The sequence below is a fragment of the Chelmon rostratus genome, chromosome 22 (genome assembly GCF_017976325.1).
Source record: "Chelmon rostratus isolate fCheRos1 chromosome 22, fCheRos1.pri, whole genome shotgun sequence".
In the NCBI taxonomy this organism is placed as follows: domain Eukaryota; kingdom Metazoa; phylum Chordata; class Actinopteri; order Chaetodontiformes; family Chaetodontidae; genus Chelmon; species Chelmon rostratus.
This window is the reverse complement of record NC_055679.1, coordinates 11,503,254-11,525,594: the sequence shown is the minus strand read 5'-3', so window position 1 is coordinate 11,525,594 and position 22,341 is coordinate 11,503,254. Positions and strand designations below refer to the sequence as shown.

General features: G+C 41.3%; 1 protein-coding gene across 1 annotated transcript in view; it reads right to left on the bottom strand.

Annotated features, from left to right (window-relative positions):
* Positions 1–22,341, bottom strand: part of cacna1c (calcium channel, voltage-dependent, L type, alpha 1C subunit) — a 178,923-nt gene that overhangs the window by 59,715 nt on the left and 96,867 nt on the right. Inside the window, exons 4-7 of the mRNA XM_041963745.1 lie at positions 8,632–8,771; positions 3,579–3,718; positions 1,902–2,054; positions 406–605 (exon numbers count right to left, since the gene is read on the bottom strand). Of these exons, the coding sequence (XP_041819679.1) occupies positions 406–605; positions 1,902–2,054; positions 3,579–3,718; positions 8,632–8,771 (633 nt within the window). The remainder of the gene's footprint in view (positions 1–405; positions 606–1,901; positions 2,055–3,578; positions 3,719–8,631; positions 8,772–22,341) is intronic.

The window sequence follows — 22,341 nt, the reverse complement described above, 5'->3', positions numbered from 1 at the left end:
TTGTGCGTTCATATGTCTCTGTGTCTGTGTGCGTGTGCGTATGCGTGTTCACTCGACACTTGAATGAAGCATCAGGAGTCTGCACACGTTTCAAATGAATCAGCGCCTTCAATTACACAGTGCATTGTCTGCATCGATTTAGCCAGAGATATGAGCTAACACGCACATGCACGCACATACACACACAAACACAATCTGTGTGTGTCTTTAGATGCACACCTGCCTTTCTGAAGGAAGTGTTTGTGTTGTTTCTTTATATGCTTTTCTCAAAGGCACTCATGTTGCACTAATGTTACAGATACAGTATAGTGGCTATACACACACACACACACACACACACACACCAAGCAGTATGGCACTTACTCCACACACACATAGAAGACACAGTTGTGGCGTCCGACTCACCCAGTACAGCACGTCCGTCCAGCCCTCCATGGTTATACACTGGAACACCGTCAACATGGCGAAGGCAAAGTTGTCAAAGTTGGTGATGCCGTCGTTTGGGCCCTCCCATCCCATTTTGCACACTGTTCCGTTACGCATACAGTGTCGGCCATAAGCTCCATCAGGTGCACACGGTGCCGGCTTTTCCTCCGCAATGGTGGCTGTGACAAAAGACACAGGAGGAAGAGAGAGTTCTTTACACAGTGTCTTTCTGACCCACGCACAGCTGAGTCCTGGGATCAGCCGCTGGTTTCAGCAGAATTTTCCAGCAAAAGTTTCTTTTTCAAAGATTTCTTTTAATGATAGCCTCAATTCCTTTCAACACAGAAACAATAGGGTCCTATAGATATTTAATGATACTGCAGGTTTATGTTATAGTTTTTATTCATTCAACTTTGTCTCTAAGAAATCTTTTTTTGTCTTTTCTGTCAGTTACAAAGCTCAGCCACTACTGCTATTCTGCTATGCTATAGAGGCCAGTCAGAGCTGTGGTTCAGAGCTGTAACAAATTCAGAGTGCTTGGTCATTGTAACTGGGGACATACACTGCACCATAGTTGCTGGATCTAAAAATGACTCCCACTTTACAATTCACAAATCGATCCACATTTGAAAATAATTTATCTGAAAAAAAAAAAAATCTACATCTAAAAGAAGGTTAAGAGGACACATTAAACTAAAACTAAACAGAGCAGCCATAAAAAAAATCAATGTGAAAAAGTGCTGAACTAATTATACAAAACAAGCTCTCGAGAGTGATGTATAGGATAACAGAGAGTATTCCACCGGCACTTACCCAGTGCAAAGCTAATGCCTCTCATGGGACCTATAACATCACCATAACAACACTCAAGTCCATTTATACCTCGGGGCCTTTACTGAAAATTGTTTCAGTCATTAATGGGGGCTGCTGTGTCAATTATTGTCCAAATCATTCATACACAGAAACTGAGTGATGGTTTAAATAATTAATGCAGGTTATCATTTAAACTGTTTAGGTGTGTGCTCTATTCCCTCGCTGCTTTGTTGGCTGATGGGTGGTGTCTTACTGCACTCAAAAGATTTATGCAAACACCAATCAGACTCATTACCTTAGGACATCAACGTAGCGAGGTGACAGTATAGCTTTCTTTGATATTTCAGCTGAAAAGCTTTGTGTGGTAAAGTATTCACCTGTGTATCCAGCGTGTGTGTGTGTGTGTGTCTGTTTGTGAGAATAAACGCTTACTGAAGCATGCTTTCACACACAGTTGCATACATGCTTCAAAAGTTACCTGAGCATTAAAGTGCAGTATGCGACTGTATGTGCTCGATCATGCATGTGTGTATTTGCATCTGTGCATCAGTGCGCAACAGTCTACATATTCTTTCTCTCTGTCTCCCTCTTTACATGTGCATATGTGTGAGTGTCTGTGTGTGTGTGTGTGTGTGTTTGTGTTTGTGTGCGTGTGTGTGTACCTAATTGCTCGGTAACGCAGGTCTTGTGCATCTTGCCCATGAAGAGCTCCAGGCCAATGATGGCATAGATGATGATGACGAAGAGGACCAGCAGGGCGATGTGGAGCAGAGGAACCATGGCTTTGATAATGGAGTTTAACACTACCTGTAAACCTGCAGGTCACACACACACACACACACACACACACACACACACACAAAAAGAGTATAGAAACAGTCAGTTATAATAATGTTGAATGATGAAAGCTGTGTGTAGTGCATCATATAGCAGAATAGTAAATCACGATGTAAGCACTCACACTGACTGTTGTATTTGTTCTAAAGCCTTAATAATCTTTTTGCATTTGATCATCCACTTAGAGGGAGCGCCTTCAGTGAGTTCCTCAGAAAAAATACAACGCACGGTAGTCTCAAAACAGAGCTTGCTCATAGGCGATGCAACTTTCCGGTTAATTTGCTGAATGCTTTGATGGACAAAGGCTCAGAATACTGCATACTAATATCGCACAAAAACTGTGGTAGGAATAGAGGAGGCTTATTGGTATGTAAGACAGTAAAATGTAAATATTTATCTTTGTGGGATAAAATGTGGGTTTATCTAAGTGATGAATTTGTCAAAAGTTCAGACACATGTTTTGGTGCATATAAATAAACACCTTATCAGATCACTTCACTTTTGCTTGCAGCTATAACCACTGACTTCATGCAAAACAACAGTACCTGTGAACAGTGAATGGAACATACTAGTACACCTTTACAGGAAAATGCTATGTATATCCTCCAGCTGAAGTGCTGATCGCAATTAACCTGTAATCAATTTGTATTTGACTGTTGTGCAGTTATTCACACATAATTTGGTGAAGTAAATGCCACGGAAAAACCACAGTGGGTGGCATCAATGACTGAGGAATACTTGGATTGGTTCTGGTATCTGTTGATTAAATTACATAACACAGCACTTGTTCTTCCTATCAGCTGTGAAAAACTGGTATAGTTATGACATCTAGAAATATACCCTTTTCACGAAACACACTCATTTAGATCATTACTTTTGTAAATTCTACAGCACATACGCAGTGATGGCACTGGAAGCCTTTAAAAAGACAAGTCTGTCAGTCAGTGTGCTAATCAGCTAGCAAACATGCTACTGATCAGTTGCCATGATACCAATTCAATAGACCGTCCAAGGATGTTGGACAGCGTTCAGTCTAAATATTGTGCACTGCAGCGCTCATGCTTTTATACCAAATGACACGAGTGTGGGATGTGCACTGGCAGCCTGTGCATTTGCCTGCTACTGTAATCACAAGAGCTGTAACACATGCACACACACAGGTGCACACACTCGCGCCGCCTTTAGACACGATATCTGATCCTTTTCTGTCTTCTGGCACGTTGGACTATTGATTTCTGCCATCACTAACACAGACAGGCTGACGGACAAGTCATCTACTGCTCTGAGTATCTGACAACAGGACAAGAGGGCTCTGTGTGTGTGCCTGCGTGTGTGTGCATTTATGTGCCACTGTGTGTGCATGTGTGGCATTAAGCAGCAATATCAGATCCAATCTGTGGTTCATTACATCCCCAGCTCACCCAATCACAATTCACACCTGATCCTCAGAGCACCGTTTCTTTCTTTCTTTCTCTCTTTCTTCCACAGCTCTCACTACTTACTGGGTACTCCAGAGACCAGTCTGAGGGGTCTGAGTACTCTGAATGCCCTCAGAGCCTTGACATCGAAGCCTGCTGCCTTCCCTCCAATAGGAGTTGCGCCGTCTCCCTTGGTGGCCTGCTCCAAGATCGCACTGAATAACCTGCAAGACAGAAAGTGATGACTTCAAAAACCGTCATCATCAGGTTGACATACGAAAGAATATCTGAGAGAGAGGAAAACAATAAAAGACACACAGACATGCAGAGCTATACCATAGAGTGATGAATACCTGCAGCTGTTGTCATTATGGCCTTATTTTCCATTTCCTCTGTTGCCACTGTTGTCAGTACTAAACTGAACCATCTACATACACTTTATAATAAACTATAAAACAGTGAAAGCATTGTAAATGTAGACATCAATCTAGTTTAGAATCAACATTTTAAAAGCAAAGGGAATGATGAAGACTGCCGTTTCCCGGTCAAAGGTGTTTCTTACAGAAAACTCAACAGTCGAAAATAAAACAGCTTAATGAGTTAGCTCTCCAACACAACAATAGACAGTGTTTCATCTGTTCCCTCTGTCTTTCACAGAAAAGGAAATGTGAGACACCCGGCTTTCATGATTTGACAGTCAGCTCAACAGAACACTGTGCATGTCCATAGTGAAAGGAGGTGTCTCCAAAATGTTTTTATAAGGAAGTGCGGCCTCATAATACTGTCTAGTGAACATACTTATTACCATGAGATGTCACACAACCTTCCCTGTAACTCTGCTGTAATACAAATATTATATCACACATATATAAAGTACATAGAAATACATATTAATGTAAATTATTATCTTCTAAAGGGCTAAATGTGTTTTTACGCTGCTGCTGTTTGCTAGCTATTAGCCTCTACGAAATGATCTACCAACTTTTGGGTGTGCCACCCAAGCTTGAATTGATGTACACCACATGGTCACAAGTACTCTGCCAAATGCATCTAAAATCTGAAATCTATGCTACTACACACAACAATATTTCAGACCAGTAGTTCTTGACTTGGGCTTGGAATGACTGGGATCAGCATTCTAGCAGCACAGTTCAAAGTTTTTTACAGAAAGCCTTCCAAGAAAAGTGGAGGCTGTCACACAGTATACCATCATACCACCAAACCCTACTTTTGACCATGTATTGTATAACACATAGACAAAGTTGCTAGATAATGCAAAAATAGTCTTCAATAAAAGGGCTAAACATGTTATTATGCTGTTGCGTTTTGTTGGCTGTTATCCCCTACAAAACTATTTACAGACATCTCTTTGGAAGTGAGTGGCTCACAAGCTTGAATTTATGTACGTCCAGCTGAGCTTATCACTCTCCTCTCCTCTCTCTGTCTCTCTGAGATCCTTTAGAAATCACCATACAATACCATTTTCCAGCTAGCGCGGCTCAAAGGCCAGTCAGCGGCGCGTTAGTCATGGGGAATTATCAATTAGCACAGATGAAATGGCCACTTGAAAAGACCTCTCAAAACATATCGCCCTCTCTCTCACTCTCACTCTCCCTCTCTCTGCCTCTCTATTTCGCACTACCTCCCTCTCAATTTGATTCACTCTCTCTCTCTTTCTCTGTGGGAAGCATGCCTTTGAAACGGAGTATGAAAAGCATGTCAAGGATCCACAGTTTTGCACCATCAGCATTTCGCCCAGCATGTTTAGCCATGGTAGGGTGTTAAATGATAATTAGAGCCTTTGAGCGTAGCACCACATAATGGCTTGTGTACATCAGCTAAAGATAGCAGAAGCCGTACATATTCATAAACATAACAGAGGTTGTGTGCTTTCATAGTAATAAACACCACAATACTACTAAAACACTGCATTTGTCTCTGAATTATTCTAAATTCAGACTAGCAACCGGTTATGTTGATTATTAGGGCTGCTTCTAACAATTATTTTCACTGCTGATTAATCTGTTGATTATTTTCTTGATTAACTGTTTAGTTGTTTGGTCTATAAAATGTCAGAAAATAGTGAAAAACCTCAATCAGTGTTTCCCAAGGCCCTAAATGATATCTCCAAATGTCCTGCTTTGACCACAACACAAAAAATATTTAGTTAACTGTCATAGAGTAGTGAAGAAACAAGATGATAGACACATTTAAGACCCTTACCCTAACCCAGAGAATTTCGACTTTTTTTTCTTAAAAAATTACTTAAACCCCAAGTAATCACTTAGCTGCAGCTCTATTCATTCTCAACTTATCTATAGATTTTTAAATAACCTATTTCTAAGTAGTGAAAATGCCCATCACAAGGTCCTGTATCCCAAGGTGATATTTTTAAACTGCGCCTTCTGCCTGCCCAAGTCCAAAACCTAAAGACATTCAATAGTCAATTCAATATAAAAGGCAAATGCAACAAATCGTCACATTTAAGAGGCTGGAACCGGTGAAATCTTGATTAAATGATTATGTTTTTGTCAGTCAACTAATTGGTTAATCGTCGAAATGTTTCAACGGTAATTGTCTTTAATACTTCAAAAGTGGAGGCAGGATACCAAGTGGAAAAAGAGGAGGAGAGAGGAATAAAACGAGCACAAGTAAAAAGAGCAGAATAATACATATGAGGGTGAAGAGAAGAGATGGAGAGAGGACAGTGAAGTGAAGAAGAGTGAAGCAGAAACTAAAGAGGGAGTCTATATGGTACCTATTCATATTGAACACATAACCACAGAAAGGCACGCACAGAGCCTGTTAGCTCACTGAGCCTTCACTAATAAACTCTTAGGTACACTTCAACATGAGTATAGGCTCCAATATCTGTGTGTATGTGTGCGTGCATGTGCATGTGCATGTGCCTGTGTGTGTGAGTGTGTGCCTCTGGCTGCTCAGCACCAGGTACAAGCTCTTTCACCCATATGGTGAACATTCCAGAGGGAGCGAACTCTGTCACTTCTCATCTAGAGACACACACACTCACACAAACACACCCACACACACGCACACACACACACACACACACACACACAGGCAAGCTGGCAGTTGGGCACTCACTGGTACAAAGACAACCACTCATGCATGCACACACAGAGATGCAAAGCTGCCACAGTAGAACATTTCCTCGATCTGTGTGTCTTGAGCATGTAAAGTGAGGGAGTGTGTGTGTGTGTGTGTGTGTGTGTGTGTGTGTGTTTGTGTATTTAACAATGGATCTTTTTAATTGTTTCTACCTTTGACACGACCACAACATGTTCTTATGTCTGAATGACAAAACAGGTGTACGTCAGAGCTGACCAATCAACCAAAATGACAAATTTAAGCTGTCCAGGAAGATCACTTTTATGATTCTTATCACTATAGGACATGGCATGCAGCAAGAGGAGCACAGAAGCATTAGTCATTTTAATACTTTGGAAAATGCTTGTCATTGTAATTTTTCTGGTACAGTCTCCATTATCATGCCTTCACATTGTTTTTTACAGGATTTCAGCTCTGTCTACAAAGAGACAACATGTCCAAGGGTTTATGAGACAAAGTCAAAATGTTTTGATTGTAATTGTGTTGAAGGACAAAGACTGAGTATGCTTATTTTGGCCATGTGAAACAGAAGAAAGTAGGGTCATGTTTTGACAGGAAAAATCTAAAAACCCTGGGGAAGTTGAGCGAGGCCATCCAGGTTTAATCTCTCAAAACAGCAAACACCAACCCTTCAGAAGTGTCCTTGAGCAAGACACTGAACCCTGCCAAGTCCAGAGCTGCGGCTCGTATTTGACCCTGCCTGCCTGTGGCAGGGCTGCAAGGCAAAAGACAATTTCCTTGAAGGAAAGAATACTGTATTGTTGCACAATTAAATTAAGCTGTGCGCCACAATAAAAGCAATGATTCAAAAAGAGACAGAGAGAGAGGGGGGCAGACAGAGAGAGAGGGTAGATAACAGCATAAGAGTGGTAAAGGTTGTGTTTATGCCAGGGGCATTGGCACCATGATGCCAGCCGATGGGGTGTGTGTCAGTGTGTGTCTATGGGGTGAAGCCAACCATGCTCAGTTAGTGATGGGTAATGTGAGTGAACACTTGACTGGCGATGAACAAGGCTCGCTGAGTGTGTGTGTGTGTGTGTGTGTGTGTGCGTGTCTGTTGGTGCTTTCACAGAGCCTTCCTTCAGGCTGAGGGGTGTTTTTCTGCTGTCTATCTCTCTTGTACACGCACGCACACATGCGCGCGCGTGTGCACACACACACACGCTCAATTAGACCATTTTTTTATGGCATTAATGTTACTGTTAGGTCCACTGGCTATTGTGCCATTACCCCCACACAACACTGAATGCAAAACACAGCTGGCAGGCAGGGTATGTGCACGCACACACACACACGCACGCACACACACACACACACACACACACACACAGGCACAGAGGGTTTAGCAGATGGGCTATGATGCTGAGTTGCAGATAAAGAAAAACAGAGCAGAGCTTTGCTATCAGCATCTAACAAGCTAATCAGTTTAGGCCTCACCAATACACTGTAGGCCAAAGTTTACTGCGGCTTTAATTCAGATCCACTGTGAAGGAGGATTGTTTTATGGTTAAACTTCTTGCAAAAGTTGTTGTGTATTATTGTATTGTATCTTGTGTAATAAAATATCACACATACTCACAGATTAGTATTATTCCTGGAGAGAAACCAAACCAAACCAAAACAAGACCACATTTTCTCTGTCAGCCTTCCTTGTGGTTGCGACAGAAATCAAAGGTGTTCATGGGAAATGTGATCTTAATTTTGAAAGACTCTAGCACTATGAGTACCTCTGGCACTAGACGGAGGCTGCCAATTGTCTTGGCTGTAGTTTCATTTGTTGACAGTAATTATACCAAGGTACTATGATTAATTTGGCAATGGTGTGCCGATGTTCAAAAATGTGTCAGGTAGATGTTTTAAAAACCCTGGGAAGAGACAGTCAATTACAACTGACTTGCTATCTGTGTCATTCCCTTTATCAAACTACACAGGTTCACTTGGAGTAGCAGAGGTACATTAAAAAACATTCCACAGCTTTTATCTTTTCCGTGTGTTTCTGTCCACTCACCCTACGACTACGATGATGAAGTCCAGCAAATTCCAGCCGTTCCTCAGGTAGGCGTTGGGGTGGAAGAGTAAGCCGTAGGCTATTACCTTCAGGAATGCCTCCACCGTGAAAATGATGAGGAACAGATACTCCACGCGCTCCTGTAGAAACACACACACAAGACAGGTCCATTTAGCCGTCTGAGCAGCAACGTTGTAGAAACGTAGACGGGCTCGGTGTGACAGAGAACAAGCATTAGCAAAAGATCAAAAAGTAGATGAAACAGAGAGGAGATTGTAGAAAGGCATCTGGTGGTAAAGTCTGTAGAAAGCTGACTAAGTTTCACATGTGAGTAAACACTATTAACAGGATATCGTAGATTGGGACAATGGAATGAGAGAACACCAAACATCCACTCAAAATTCTAAAATTGTTTGAGTAGATCTGTTTTGATAATCTTCTTATAAACTTGTAGCTTTTCCCACATTGCTGGCGAGGTGCGTTATTCTGACACACTAGAAGAGTCTTCGTCCCCTCTCATTAACATTGCATAAAGGATTCCCTGTCCTTGGTGAAATCTGAAAGAAATGACACATTCCCTCCGTGGCTCTAACGTAACATCTTCTAAAATCTGGCTACCCTTCTTAGTGCATGTCAGGTCTCTCCAGCTGGATGCTGTCCCCATTGGCTGAGCGACCCCCTGTTCTGTACCAACATCCTGCACCTCCTGGCCAAGTCCTGTTTTCCTCATGCCAGTAGCCCACAGTATGTCTAGTATGGTATTGTCTCTAAAGTGTCTTGTATATTTGATGTATTTTGATGTATTTCTGATCCATTTATTTTTATGTATATGTATTTTCTTACTACATTGTTGATACTACTCTTTTGGTTTAGTTTCATTATTATTTCATTATTATCTCTGCCAATATTTACCTCATTCTGATGATTTCCCATCCCCCTTATTAGCAAAATTACCTAAATGTATCCCCCTTGTTAACCTGCCATCCCCCCTTTCCATCTCTTAGTGGCAGAAAGACTCACTGACTCACTGATCCTTTATCTGAGTGAACTTCGAAATATATGAAATATCAGTAGCCGAGCTGTGTATTGGTAATTCCATGCTGTCCATGGTGCTGAAGTCACAGTCAGATACGTAATTGAGCCTTTCTTCGTTATTCCCATTCTTTCGTTAGTTTTGTCTTGGATCTATGATATTCTGTATCTGTAACTGTATACAATAAATACAGAATTCCATACTAGGGTTTTAGGGTTAACCCCAACTCTAGGGGGCAGGGTGGTGCTCGCATTGGGCCATCTTCGTTGTTAAAAATGAACAAATCAACAGCTGCATGGAGGGTTTATGTATTGTATTGCTATTCCAGAAAGAAAATCGTACATAAAATCATTCATTCATAATCAGGGCATTCTTTATTTTTGCCCCTGCTTGCTCCTCTGACTTTATCAGCCAGACTGAGATGCTCTGATACTGTTTATGTGGCTTCTGGTGTGTGTGTGTGTGTGTGTGTGCATTTGATTATTTATGTGTAAGCATGTATTTGTCAAACTCGCAATCATGTACACAATCAAATCATTTTGATTATTTAACAAAAGAGACTCTCTTCCTGTCCTAAGAGGTCTAAAGAATGCATGTGTGAAGAATGCCTACACACACACACATGCACACGCACACACATACACACACACCATACACACAAGTAACACTTGTACTACAGAGTTCCTTGGAGATTGTTGTTATAGTGATGACCCCTGCCTAAGAGGGTCATGGGAAATGTCCTGAAATGGCCTTGAGAGAGAAAGAGAGAGACAGAGAGAGAGAGAGAGCTTTCTGACCATTGTAAACAATTAATCGTCCACCTATTCATCAGTCATATCTGTGTTCTAATTTCTAATTTCAGAACTGAAATCAATGAAAAATGGCTCAAAACAATTTATCTCCTGTGTAAACAAAACAAAAAAGATTCCTCTCTCGTTCCCTCTGAGGTACACAAGTTCTTTAATCTAAAAATAGATGTAGCTCCATCCATCAATCTATCCATCCATCTCAGTCCCTGCTCCTCCTCCTGTTCCCACTGTTTTCCCATGGATGTACACTCACAGAGGGCCAGAGGTTTGGGACAGAAGGCCGTCCAGGTCTCTCCAGGCTCCAAGTCCCATCGCTGGGAAGAATAAGCTAAACCTGAGGCTGGAGGGACGCAGCTTTTGTATGTGTCCAAGTTTACCGAAATAGCTTCAAAAGCTGATATGATAGGGTTAGCAAAAATCCAGAAATGATGCTACCATAGCTGATGCAATTTAGCCAGTAGGCTACTTTATATCAGCCTCCAAGCCTGGTTATGTTACATTCACCCTCTGAGGCTAATAAGAAAGCATATGAAAGCCTATGAAACAATAGTTGCTTGGATTTTTTTTTCACAAAGACATTAAAACTAGAGGTTGCATTAACTGCAGCACCCACTTGTCTAAAGTATTTGGCATTATTGTTGCCCTAGCAAAGAGATGCTAGGTAGCTACACTGAAGAGACGCTGTGATGCATGCTGGACTGGTAGCATGTGATTGGCTGTGGGCTAAGGGAGTGGGGATTGACAACACTATGATGAAAAGTGACATAAAATAAAAGCACACTGGTGAAAAATGCCACCATTAAGTCTATTTTAAAATAACATTTGATACAATAAAACAAAACACACCCTGATACAATAGCTCGAGCTCCTGGGCAACAGCATACTGTGAGAATGATATTTGAATTCATATATTTCCCTTACCCACGTGATTGTTTATGTTTGTACTGTTTCCCATTTTATTGTCGTGTAAAGTGAAACATAATGGCAAACCACGATGAACAGAATATCCTTAATATTAAAAACATTAAATAAAAACCTTACTTGGTGTAAATGGGCTATTCTTGAGATGAAGAATATTTAGTATTTCTTCAGATATGTTTTACTCAAATGAGCTGTCTTAAGAAGTGTTAAAGTTAAAAAGTCCATGTTAGTGTTGAATAAGCTCAAGACTTGCTGCACTTTAAGAGTCTAAAGTGGGTCCAGCTAAACACTCAGCTTTCTCAAAATGGAGAAAGACTGTGTCAAACTACCATTAGGCCACTAACATACACACATATCATAGGTATCAGTCCCCCGTATAGTCACAGTGTTGACATGACTGTGGTTTCACTGTCACATTGCTCAATGCTATGAACTCAGGTGTTTATTTAAGTTGGATTTTCAGAGCGCTTTATTCTCAACAGCAGACGCCACATTACGACTTCTGAATACCGATAAAAGAATCATGCTTTGATTTTGTGTTCGGAATGATGTGATTATCATACAAACTGTGATTTGGAAGTGTTTTTCCCACACTTAGAAATGCTCAAGAAGCTTGACAGTGGAGGGAATGAACTGAATTATAATACGGAGGATTTGCACATTTTGAAAGACAGGCAACTTGAAAGGCAAGTTGATTTTTAGGCCAGGGATTCTGCACCTGAATGGGCTGCTCAGAGAGCTGTCTTCAACTTGTTTTGTTCCTCGCCCCTGTCTCTCTAACCTCCTCTCATTTCAATTCAAGTCCATTCAGTGTGCTTTATTGGCATAGAAGCATCCAGCTTAAAGATAAAGATCAAGATTTTCACCTGTCTTCTTTTTCAACCTGTGTGTGTTAGGTTAGATTCAGAGCCTGGAGAATTTATTTTTTTTTAAATATATGTATATTCATCATTCGTACTGCAGACCCTCCACCACACAGTGAACATTAGTAGTCTACGCGTAAGTAATCAATCTCACAAACGCACACACACACATATCCTCCCTCTCAAATACACAAAAGCTCTCCATCACTCTCTCTCAAACACACACAGATGCACACACACACACACATACACACACAGGCTGTGTATCTGTCGGTGACAGGCAGACAGTGCGGCGCTCAGAAGAATAAAACAGAGAAAAACATCTGGTAGGAACAGCTCGGCCTGACACACGCACACAAACACACATAGACACACTTCTCCGCCTCCTTCCCTCCCGTTCATACAGACCCATAAAGGGCAAAATCCATAAGGGGCTAGACTAATCTGGTTAGTGACTGGAAAGAAATGAGAGGGAAAAGATGAGAGACTGAGAGGGAAGAGGAGGATGGATGAGAGAGAGAGGAAGAGACACAGATGAAAAAGACAGAGTCAGAGGGAGAAGAAGGCAGACAGAGTGACAGAAAGGTGAGTATGTGGGAGCAATAATTCAGTTAACTGTGATAGGTCAACCAAACCGCCTATCCATCAACTAGGCCAATCAGATTATCGTATCGACATTCTACCATACAGCGGACAATGTTTCCATTCGCCATGACCTTCTGCATGTGTGTGTGTGTGTGTGCTGCAAGACAGGATTAGCCATTAAGCTGTGTTTGAAATAAACCCACAGACAGACAGTGTCTGTAGTGTAGTGTAGTGTAGTGTGTGTGTGTGTGTGTGTGTGTGTGTGTTTATTTCGTGCAGTTTTCAATAGACCAAGAAGAACAGAAAAAAAAAACACCATGAACACAGAATGTACCAATTACTCAAGCATGAAAACACAAAGCAGCAGGAGTACAACAAAGATAACATTTCTATTTCAAAACTTTGTGCTTATTCAACTTGTCCACATACATGCATTTGCAGTTCAGAAAAGGTGGAGGAAAAACACCAAATGTTGTATAACAAAATGATTTTGATTTAATCTCAAAATGAACTGCTCCTCACAGCCTTGTAAACAGAAACAAACTGCACAGGAGTCTGACTTTATCCTGCTTCGACAGGAAACCTTTCCACACAACTATACAGTAACACACTGCCACCATGCAATAATAATTTATTCAGATGCGGCAACCACAGTGAGACAAAGTACAAGGGTCTGGAGTTGGGCGCATAGCTAGTGTATGTCCTATTAGCGGCTAATAATGCAACTGTGGTGAGGGAAAGGAAAGACAAATGAAGTACAGTAGCTGTTAGAAAAACGGACTGAGAGCACACACACAACTTATTTTTGTACCTTTTGCAATTATTCCGTTTTCAATGATTCCACTGTACTCACCGAGATAATAGCTAGATCTGTGAACATGGCCACATCGCTAAAAAGTCAAGAAGCATGAGTAATCAGACAATGGTCCAGATTTAAAAAAAATAAACTCCAAAGTTACCAGAACTTATTTGGATGGGAGGACAACCACTATGCGCAAGGAGTGATTATAATAATTATTATGAACAAACAGAGGGGTTTCGATAAGATCTTTGGATCTATTGGACTCAACACCTCAGAAAACCATCACACTCTAGGATTTGAACCAGCAACTGCCTCCTCCCTAAGTGAAGCCAACCACTTGCGAGAGATGTGAGGCGGTAACACAGCAACACCACAGGCTCAGACAAGAAAGTCAACTCCTCTTTTGACATTTAGCAAAGTTTACTTAAACTCTTTCTTCTTCTGTCTCGCCAACTTTTTACTTCTTCTCTCCCCATCCCTGTTGTCTCTCTCCCATTCTGCCTCTCTTTCTCATCCCCCACTTCCACGTCTTCACCTCCTCTCTCACTCTTTCTCTGTGGGTGCCAACCAGAAGTTACCATAGAGACCAAGATGGGTTCCAACGTTACCATGGAAACTGTGGGCTGCAGCAGCAGTGGCGGCAGACTTTCCCTCTCTCTCTCACACACACTAATGGATGACACTGATCAGTATTGTACCAAGAATATCCACAGCACATAGTCCTAATTACTACTCTCTGTCAGCACCCAGACTTCCAATTGTGTGTCTGTGTGTGCACATGTGTATACTAATGTATTGTTTATGTGTGTGTATGCTCTTGTATTATGAGTGAAATTGTGCCTGTTCCAGTAATGAATGTCACACAGTATGCTTACTTTCCACTCGCAACATGTTAGTAGCGAACTTTAATGTGCCATTCTATCACCCTGCTAGCTTTCACTGCTATTTAAAACATGCCACACTGCATACAATACAGAATCTGCAGTACAATGCAATACTTGGTCTATAAACCATTTGCAGTTTGGCAGTGGATTAACCATCCTACAGGTTAAGTGAGTGTTACAACCGTCTTTATTTCCAGTGGAAATACGATGGGGCTGAGACACATTTAAGAGCTGTGGGATGTGCAGTAGATGCAAAAGGGTAAACAGCTCTTCATAATTATCGTCTTTGTATGATTATAATATATAATAGACTTTTCGACGGAGCTTGAAATTTGAGGCTAGGTTTTGGGTCAGTGAGCAAAAATTGGTCTGTATTTTTTCTATTGTTGTAATTGCCACAGCATGGAGATGAATACAGACTTATAATCAAAGCTGACAATGCTCAGGGAGCAGCTGTAGATTAATAATGTCAAATTATCCTTTGATATGAAATCCACAACAGTGAAAAACAGCGGCTCTTGGGTCACTGTCTCAGTACTTAATCTTGACTCTCCCCAGCTAACAGCCATAAAAACAGGGAACCTGAAACTCTCTATCTTCTGCCCTTCACTAAGGACATCAAGCTATCAGATTTTTATAGTCACTCAAGAGAGAGAAGGAGAGGAGAGGAGAGGAGAGCCTAGAGGTTAGAGAGTAGTACTTACATTTCTAAAGTGGGTGGGCAAAATGAATGAGCAACTCTTTTCTTAACACCTACTATTGAAGTTCTGTTGAGAAAGCTTCTTAAAGCAACGTTAAACTCTGATAGCACCTTGAGTTGTAAAGCCTGATATATTGTCAGTCATCTTTGTCAGTTGCCCTCGGCTCTGTGAGTAGAGATGGAAAAAGTGTTTTCCTCTCTCGCCACTCACTCTCCTTGCATGGTGAAAACAAAACATAACATAAATAAAGGACAAATTCAAGGAAAGAAACAGGAATAGAGCAGATTACAAAGACAAAGGTCAAACAATATTTCTATTCGAGTTAAAGATAAATTAAAACCAAGTGGTTCTGACACAAGAACAATACTGCTTTAAATTCCACCCAGCTCAATGGTCACTCTGGAATGATCCCGTAATGATCAGTATATATAATATATTCAACCGTAGTGTGTGCGGTTTTAACGTTTTTAGAACATACTTACCATTGGTAATGCATGTGCTGCTTTTAACTAAGTAAACTTTGCGTTGTTTGTTAGATAGCTAGTGCATCGAACCTGCATCTGCTAAGTAAGGTAACTTTGTAAACTAAGCAAGGATGGTTCCACTATTACTTGAAATTGCCCTTCAACAGAAAATACAACCAGCACTGTAGTCAAAATTTTTTTGTCAAAAATGAAGGCACACTTTGGGCCGCTTCATCCTCTCCGCCACGACTCCTTCTCATTGCAAATTTCCAGCAGTGTAGATATATAAATTGATGTTGTTGAATTGAGTTGCTGCTTTGCGATGCGCTCAGCTGGACCCGGTTCTTGATTCCCATCCCTATGATCTCAAGGACTTCACAAAACCTCTGAATGATTTCTGCTTTGGACATGGCCTATCCCTTGTAACGCCACTTTAGTCACTTCAAGTGTAATGTTGCTGAAAGGCAACAAATCCAGACACATTGGAAGCATGCTATGAACATGCCAGCAGCACGGATTCAACACAAGTCTCATTAACAGACTTATCCATTCAATGCATGGGCCTCTGGACCAGGATTATTTTTGATTAAGGATTACACTCTGTGTATACGTGTGTGTGTGTGTGAGAGAGAGAAAGAACAGAGCGATTGTATTATGGTCATCAGTAGCCTCTGGCCCTTGAAAGGAAGATGGATCACCACAAACAGTGATTAGGATTCATGCACACACACTCAACCACAGACACTGCCAAGCCTACTGTGTACTTTTGCACCCAACACATCCACATGCTGCACAGCCTGAACACTACTTTAGACTGAAAATATTGTAAAAGCAAACCATGTTTTCCAGTTTTTCTGCATCAATGTGGACACTGCCTTATTGAATCTATTTCTTTTCCATTTGCCTTTTGCTTCCTCCAGCATTTTGAATATTGAAGTTTACACAAAGCAAAAAAGAACTCCTGTTTCCTGGCAACAGACGAAGTAGCTACCAGATAAAGAAGAAAGAAAGTTAGGAAAGAAGGAAGGAAGAAGGAGAAAGAACAAGAGAGAAGGGTAAATGTTTAGTGACAGAATTTCCAGCACCCTACTGGAACTCACAATACAGAGCAACAAATCTCACTGGCTGTCACATGCTAACTATGCTAACTCTCTACACACAGAGACACGCGTCACATGCTATCTCGATTTCTCTTTATCTCACGTAGAAAATGTCACACGCTATTTCCTTCTTCCTTTATCAATTTCTTTCACTTTCGCACACCAAAGCCCGTAATCTGTCCACGTCCAGCTTCAGCCTCCCTGTCAACAAACATCATCCCTGCAAACAGACAGCAACTGGGCCAGCATCAAGCTTTTATTTTTCTAAACTAATAATTCATTCATTCGCTTTATTCCTCTGCTTCCCCTGATCTAGGTTACGAGGTCTGAAGTCTCGTCAATCTTTGCATGCATTGGGAGGAAGACTGGAAAACACCCTGGACAGGTCTATAACAGGCCTTACACAGGCCTAAAGCACACCAAGTCCTACACCCACAGAGCCAAGTTAAGAGTCAACCTGACCGGCTTGTCTTTGGACAAGGAGAAGGCGCCCATACCGAACATAAAATAAACATTTGACTTTGTCTGCAAATGCACACTGAGATGTAGAAAAGTTGAGACAATATTTAGAGAAGAATGGTGAGAGTATGAAAGATATAGACAGAAGACAAGGAGAGAGAAAGTAACAGAGTAATTGGTCTAAAAATAATAAAACACAGGAGCATAAATCATCTCAAGGAGACAGCCAAGGTGTGTGAGTTAGTGAGTGTGTGCATAAACGTGTGAATGTGTGTGTACGCTAGTTGGTGTCTGAGGGGAAGGCAAGTGGTACCCTTGAGAGAGGAGAAGGAGAGAAGGAAAGCGGGAAGAAAAAGAGCAAGATACTGTATAAACTGTACATAGGAAGAAAATGAACAAGCCAAGGTGAAAGGGTAGAGAAATATCGCTTTATTCTTCTGCTTTCACTCATCCTTCCATCCCAGCTAAGGACACACTCGTTTTTTCTCCCCCTCCAGTGTGAACTGCTGATGTTTGTCTGTGTGTGTGTGTGTGTGTGTGTATGTGCTGACTTATCACGACTTCTCCCTCCTCCTGCTTCAGAGACAGATGCTGTACGGCCACCACACACTAACACATACACACTCTGACGGTCATGCATTCATCTGCACACACACTCACTCTTTCACGCATGCACACACTGTCACACACACAGAGATTTGCACGTGCGGACGGACACACAAGTGAAGGCACAAATGAAGACAAAGTGAGGTGATACACAAACACACAGATCACTGTAGTGCATCAAGATCAGAGTCGCTGCTCGCTAAACTGACAGGACAAGATAGATTACTATACTCTATAACTCACTGCATGACTCATGGTACGGAGCGTGTGTGCATGTGTGTGTGTGTGTGTGTGTGCATGTGTGAGTCATCTAATATGCCTCTTGGGTTGATCGTGCTGTTGTGACTTACAAGGAAGAGAGAGAGACTGAAAGGTGGTAAAGAATGACAAGAACACTCAGTACTATATTAAGATAGTATATTAAAAATAACTCATTCATCAGTCTACAAACGTCTTCCCATCCTAGCTCAAACTGATATGTTTTGATGCTGCATTATATTGCACTGATTTGTTAAGTCATCTACAGGACTGACGATATAGAACTGAATAACAGAATAAACAAATTGGTTTGCATGATGCTGGATCATGTCAGCCTTCTCTCCTGTGTATGATTTTGTTGCTATTACTCATTTCGGGATATACTATGAAGACAGGTGATGACTGACGGTGTGCTGAAATAAACAGGCGGTAAATCAGTTAGTGGATCAACAGAGAATTAATTAACAAAAAAAATTTGAGGAATTTTTGAGGAATTTATCAAATGAAAGTGCCAAGAATGTTTCAACTTCACTAGTGTCAGGATTTGCAGGTTTTCTCTGTCTCGCAACATTGTAAATCGAATCCCCTTGGGTTTTTAAACTGCTTTTCAGACAAAATAAGCAGAATCTCCCCATTATTCTCTCTTTTCATCATCACAATGCTTTCCGTTAGACCCAGCCAGATGAGTGAAGCTGTGCTTGTTAGCACATTCTTTCTTGCACTACCGTCTCCTCCTCCTCTCACTCTTCCTACATCCCCTTTTCTGTCCATAGCCACATCTCTCCTTGCTTTCTTTCTCTTCATTATCCTTTTTTGTCCATTTGTTTTTTTCTCCTTCTGCCTCTCCATGTCTCGCTCTCGGTCTCCTTCTCTGCTCTCCGTGTTCCCAATCAATTATCCTGACAGCGGAACAGGAAGATGCAGAAAATGTGGGACGAACGAAAGGGGTGAAGAGAAACAGAGAAATCACGAGAGAAGTCCTGGTGTCATTGTGCTAAAGACATCACCTGAATCTACCAATCACCGAGAATCAACCGACTGCAAATGTGCCCTGACCAACTGGAGACTTCACAGCTTTCTGGAGTCCAAGTGAGACTCCAGAAAGTCCAATTATAGCAGTCCCAGGACTCCCTGTTCTCCATATCACAGAACATGAGGCAATAACAGAACGGCTGAAAAAATCCTCAACATTAGTACACAAAAACAGCCAAAACCTGCATTTTGGTTTTCTTTTGTGCACTAAGAGTGAAATACATGGTCATTTTGAGGCGAGACGTCAGAGGGGGTTTTTTCACCTGCTGCAGAGACTCGGTCTTGTCTACATTGCCAGTATTCTTATGCTTAGATGATCGGCTTTACTGTGTGCAGCAAAGCTGCGTTTTTGCCAAGTGATGATGCAGTTGGTTACGCAGGGTTTAAGTGTAGGCTATTTTAGCTGGTACTTAATTAACAAGACACATTTATTTGATTGATTTACTTCAAAGTGCAATGTGAAATAACCTACAAGGTTGCTCTGCTACGTCATCTTGCCTTTTACCCGTTGGTGGGCCACACAGCCACACGTGGAGAAAACAAAATAATTGACCAGCCACGTAAAGGTGCAGCCCCACTGTAGACGACCAGTGCCTATACACCTGTGGTCGCCATGCTCGCTACATTCAATCCTTTATTTTCATGGCCTCAAGGTTCAGATTGGTGGTTGTTGATTGAACACACAGTGAACACGTGCAGGCAGGCACCTCAAGGACAAATAAACATACAAAATATTAAAGCCAATTGGGAACAAGCACAAACAGAAACGCACAAACTTAACTTGAATTCCATAACTTTAATACAAAATCCTCGCTGTAAAAGTGGCAACTTCAACCAGTAGTCACGACAGCAGTATGAAAACACACAAACCACACACACACACACACTCATATACAGTGACAATGTGGGATATGTGCTGTGTGTGAGAGGGGGACTGCATTTCGCCTCCTGGCTCTTTACCTACTGAGATCAAACACTGTTTGAGTGTGTGTGTGCTCACAGATGTGCATGTGTGTAAATCCCACTGTGTTGACATATGGTCTCCTCAGATATGATGCAGGATGGGCCAACAGCCACGGGAGTGTGAGAAATGAAGCTGAGTGATACTTTAAACTTTAAATGACAACACTCCTCAGGCTGAAACACAACCTGATGTTTACACATTTGGAAGGCGAATCATATAGCTGGCAATAGATTGTGTGTTTTTATTTCAGTGCTTGCAATAAGTAGCATAAGTAGTGCCAATACTTCTTTTCAGCTCCCCAGACCAGTATCTGATGGCAGCTCTGGCATGTGCAATCCATTAGAAATACAGCTGCACTGACTTACACTGGAATCACCAAAAAATATCGATTCACGACTTGTGAAACAGAATCACTTCCATTTTCTTTTTTATGTCCAAAATCTTGTAGAGAACAAGTTTCTCCTGGAAGACAAATAAAAAAAACCCTCAGCCTCTCTCTCTCTGTCTCTGCTCTGCCTCCATGTTGATTTGGTTGTATTGCTTCTATCAGAACCAAACACACCACTCTATCTCTCAGCAGAGCACTGGAAAAGCCCCGTCTGTGAATGAGCGTGTGTGTTTGCGTGTGTGTTGAGAATTGCTCCATCATTCCTCCCCTGGTTAATGTCCAGTGGAGCGAGACCGGAGCACAACACAGTGAAAATGGAGAAAAAGAGATACAATGGGAGAACATTGACATACCATGCTGTATGTCAGCGTCAGCGTCTGTGTGTGTGTGTGTGTGTTGATGCGTCAGAAAAAAAAGAAAAAATAATGTTGAGATGTGAATCTCTTGCTTTAAGAGCACTGCAACTGATATGTCATTATTTCTAATGGCTGATGGAATCAATAGCAATTCCCGACAGCAAACAACACATGGTGTACATTAGAGGGCCATTGCATGGTTTCAAACAGGTTTCTCGTGTAAGCTCGAGTAAGCTGTACTAAACTAAGTATTTGATTTGTCCTTTTTTGCACCAGGGACATTTTAGGCTTCATAATCTTGCAATTAAAATGTGTTCAAAACATAACTCAGTAAACTTTATTGTTTCCCTTGTAATGCCATAGACTTGCAATATAGAAAAAAAATATTTTCTAAATGTCTTCACACCTGTTTTGTAGATTTGCCATTGGTGCTATATGTGAACAAAAGTGTGTCTTAGAAAAAACGGTCCTTAACAGGTGTCCAGCCATTACTAAACATCTGACTGCTGCACTAATGGATTTGGCATAATGTCATTTTAACCTTAATGTGGCAAAGGAATTAGCAAGGAGTTGCCTGTTTACACATAACATAGACATCATCATTCATTTGGAGTTCTGGCCACCTGGTGAATTTAACTCCATCCTTTACCTGTTTTTGTCTCAACTAACTAATGAAGGCGAACATCTGGCTTTTTTGCTACTAAACGCGACACCATGTTTTGTTTTTCCTAAAAACAGCTGCTTGGAGACTGAACCAACACGGTAAAGTTATGGGCTGTAAAAACAAAACAATGAGCTAAAAGATGCTGGAAACCTCCACAGAGCTCGGGGAAACTGCAGAGTTGGGTAATTTTGTATGAGCCTTTCACTCAAAGAGACCCCTTCCAGAATGCCTCTTCTGTTGTTTGACCCCTTGTCAATGTAAAAATTCATTAGATCCTTTTTCAATACCGAAGAAATGACCACTCAAATTTATGTCATGATTGATTAAGTTGTGTTTTACTTTATTTCTACTATTTTTGTGTAGCTTTCTATTATGATGCATCGTACCAAACTTTTATGGACACCAACCGAATTACATTGGCACTACTGAAGTACGTTAAATCAACCTGTTTCAAAGTTCAGTGCCTGAGACCGCGGCACTTATTCCTGATTCCTTCAAAGCGTTCCTGAGACATCATATTCACGAGAATGATACGGGTGTACAGACGTACGATCAGCCCAAAAACATAATGCCACTAACCACGGCTTTCGACGGCATGGAAGCATATAAATAGCAGAAAAAAACAGGGAACTATGGCAACTAGATATCACTAGTGCTTCTGTGAGAATTAAGAGTCTTTGAGCAGCGAGATTGCTCGGACGAAACTGAAGAACTTTGTGTAATACAGAACTGTGACGGTTTTTATGTGACCTTTGATTTCACTCAAAACTCCCCATCTCACCCCCTGACCTCTTTATTGATACAATATGATTAAAGAGAAG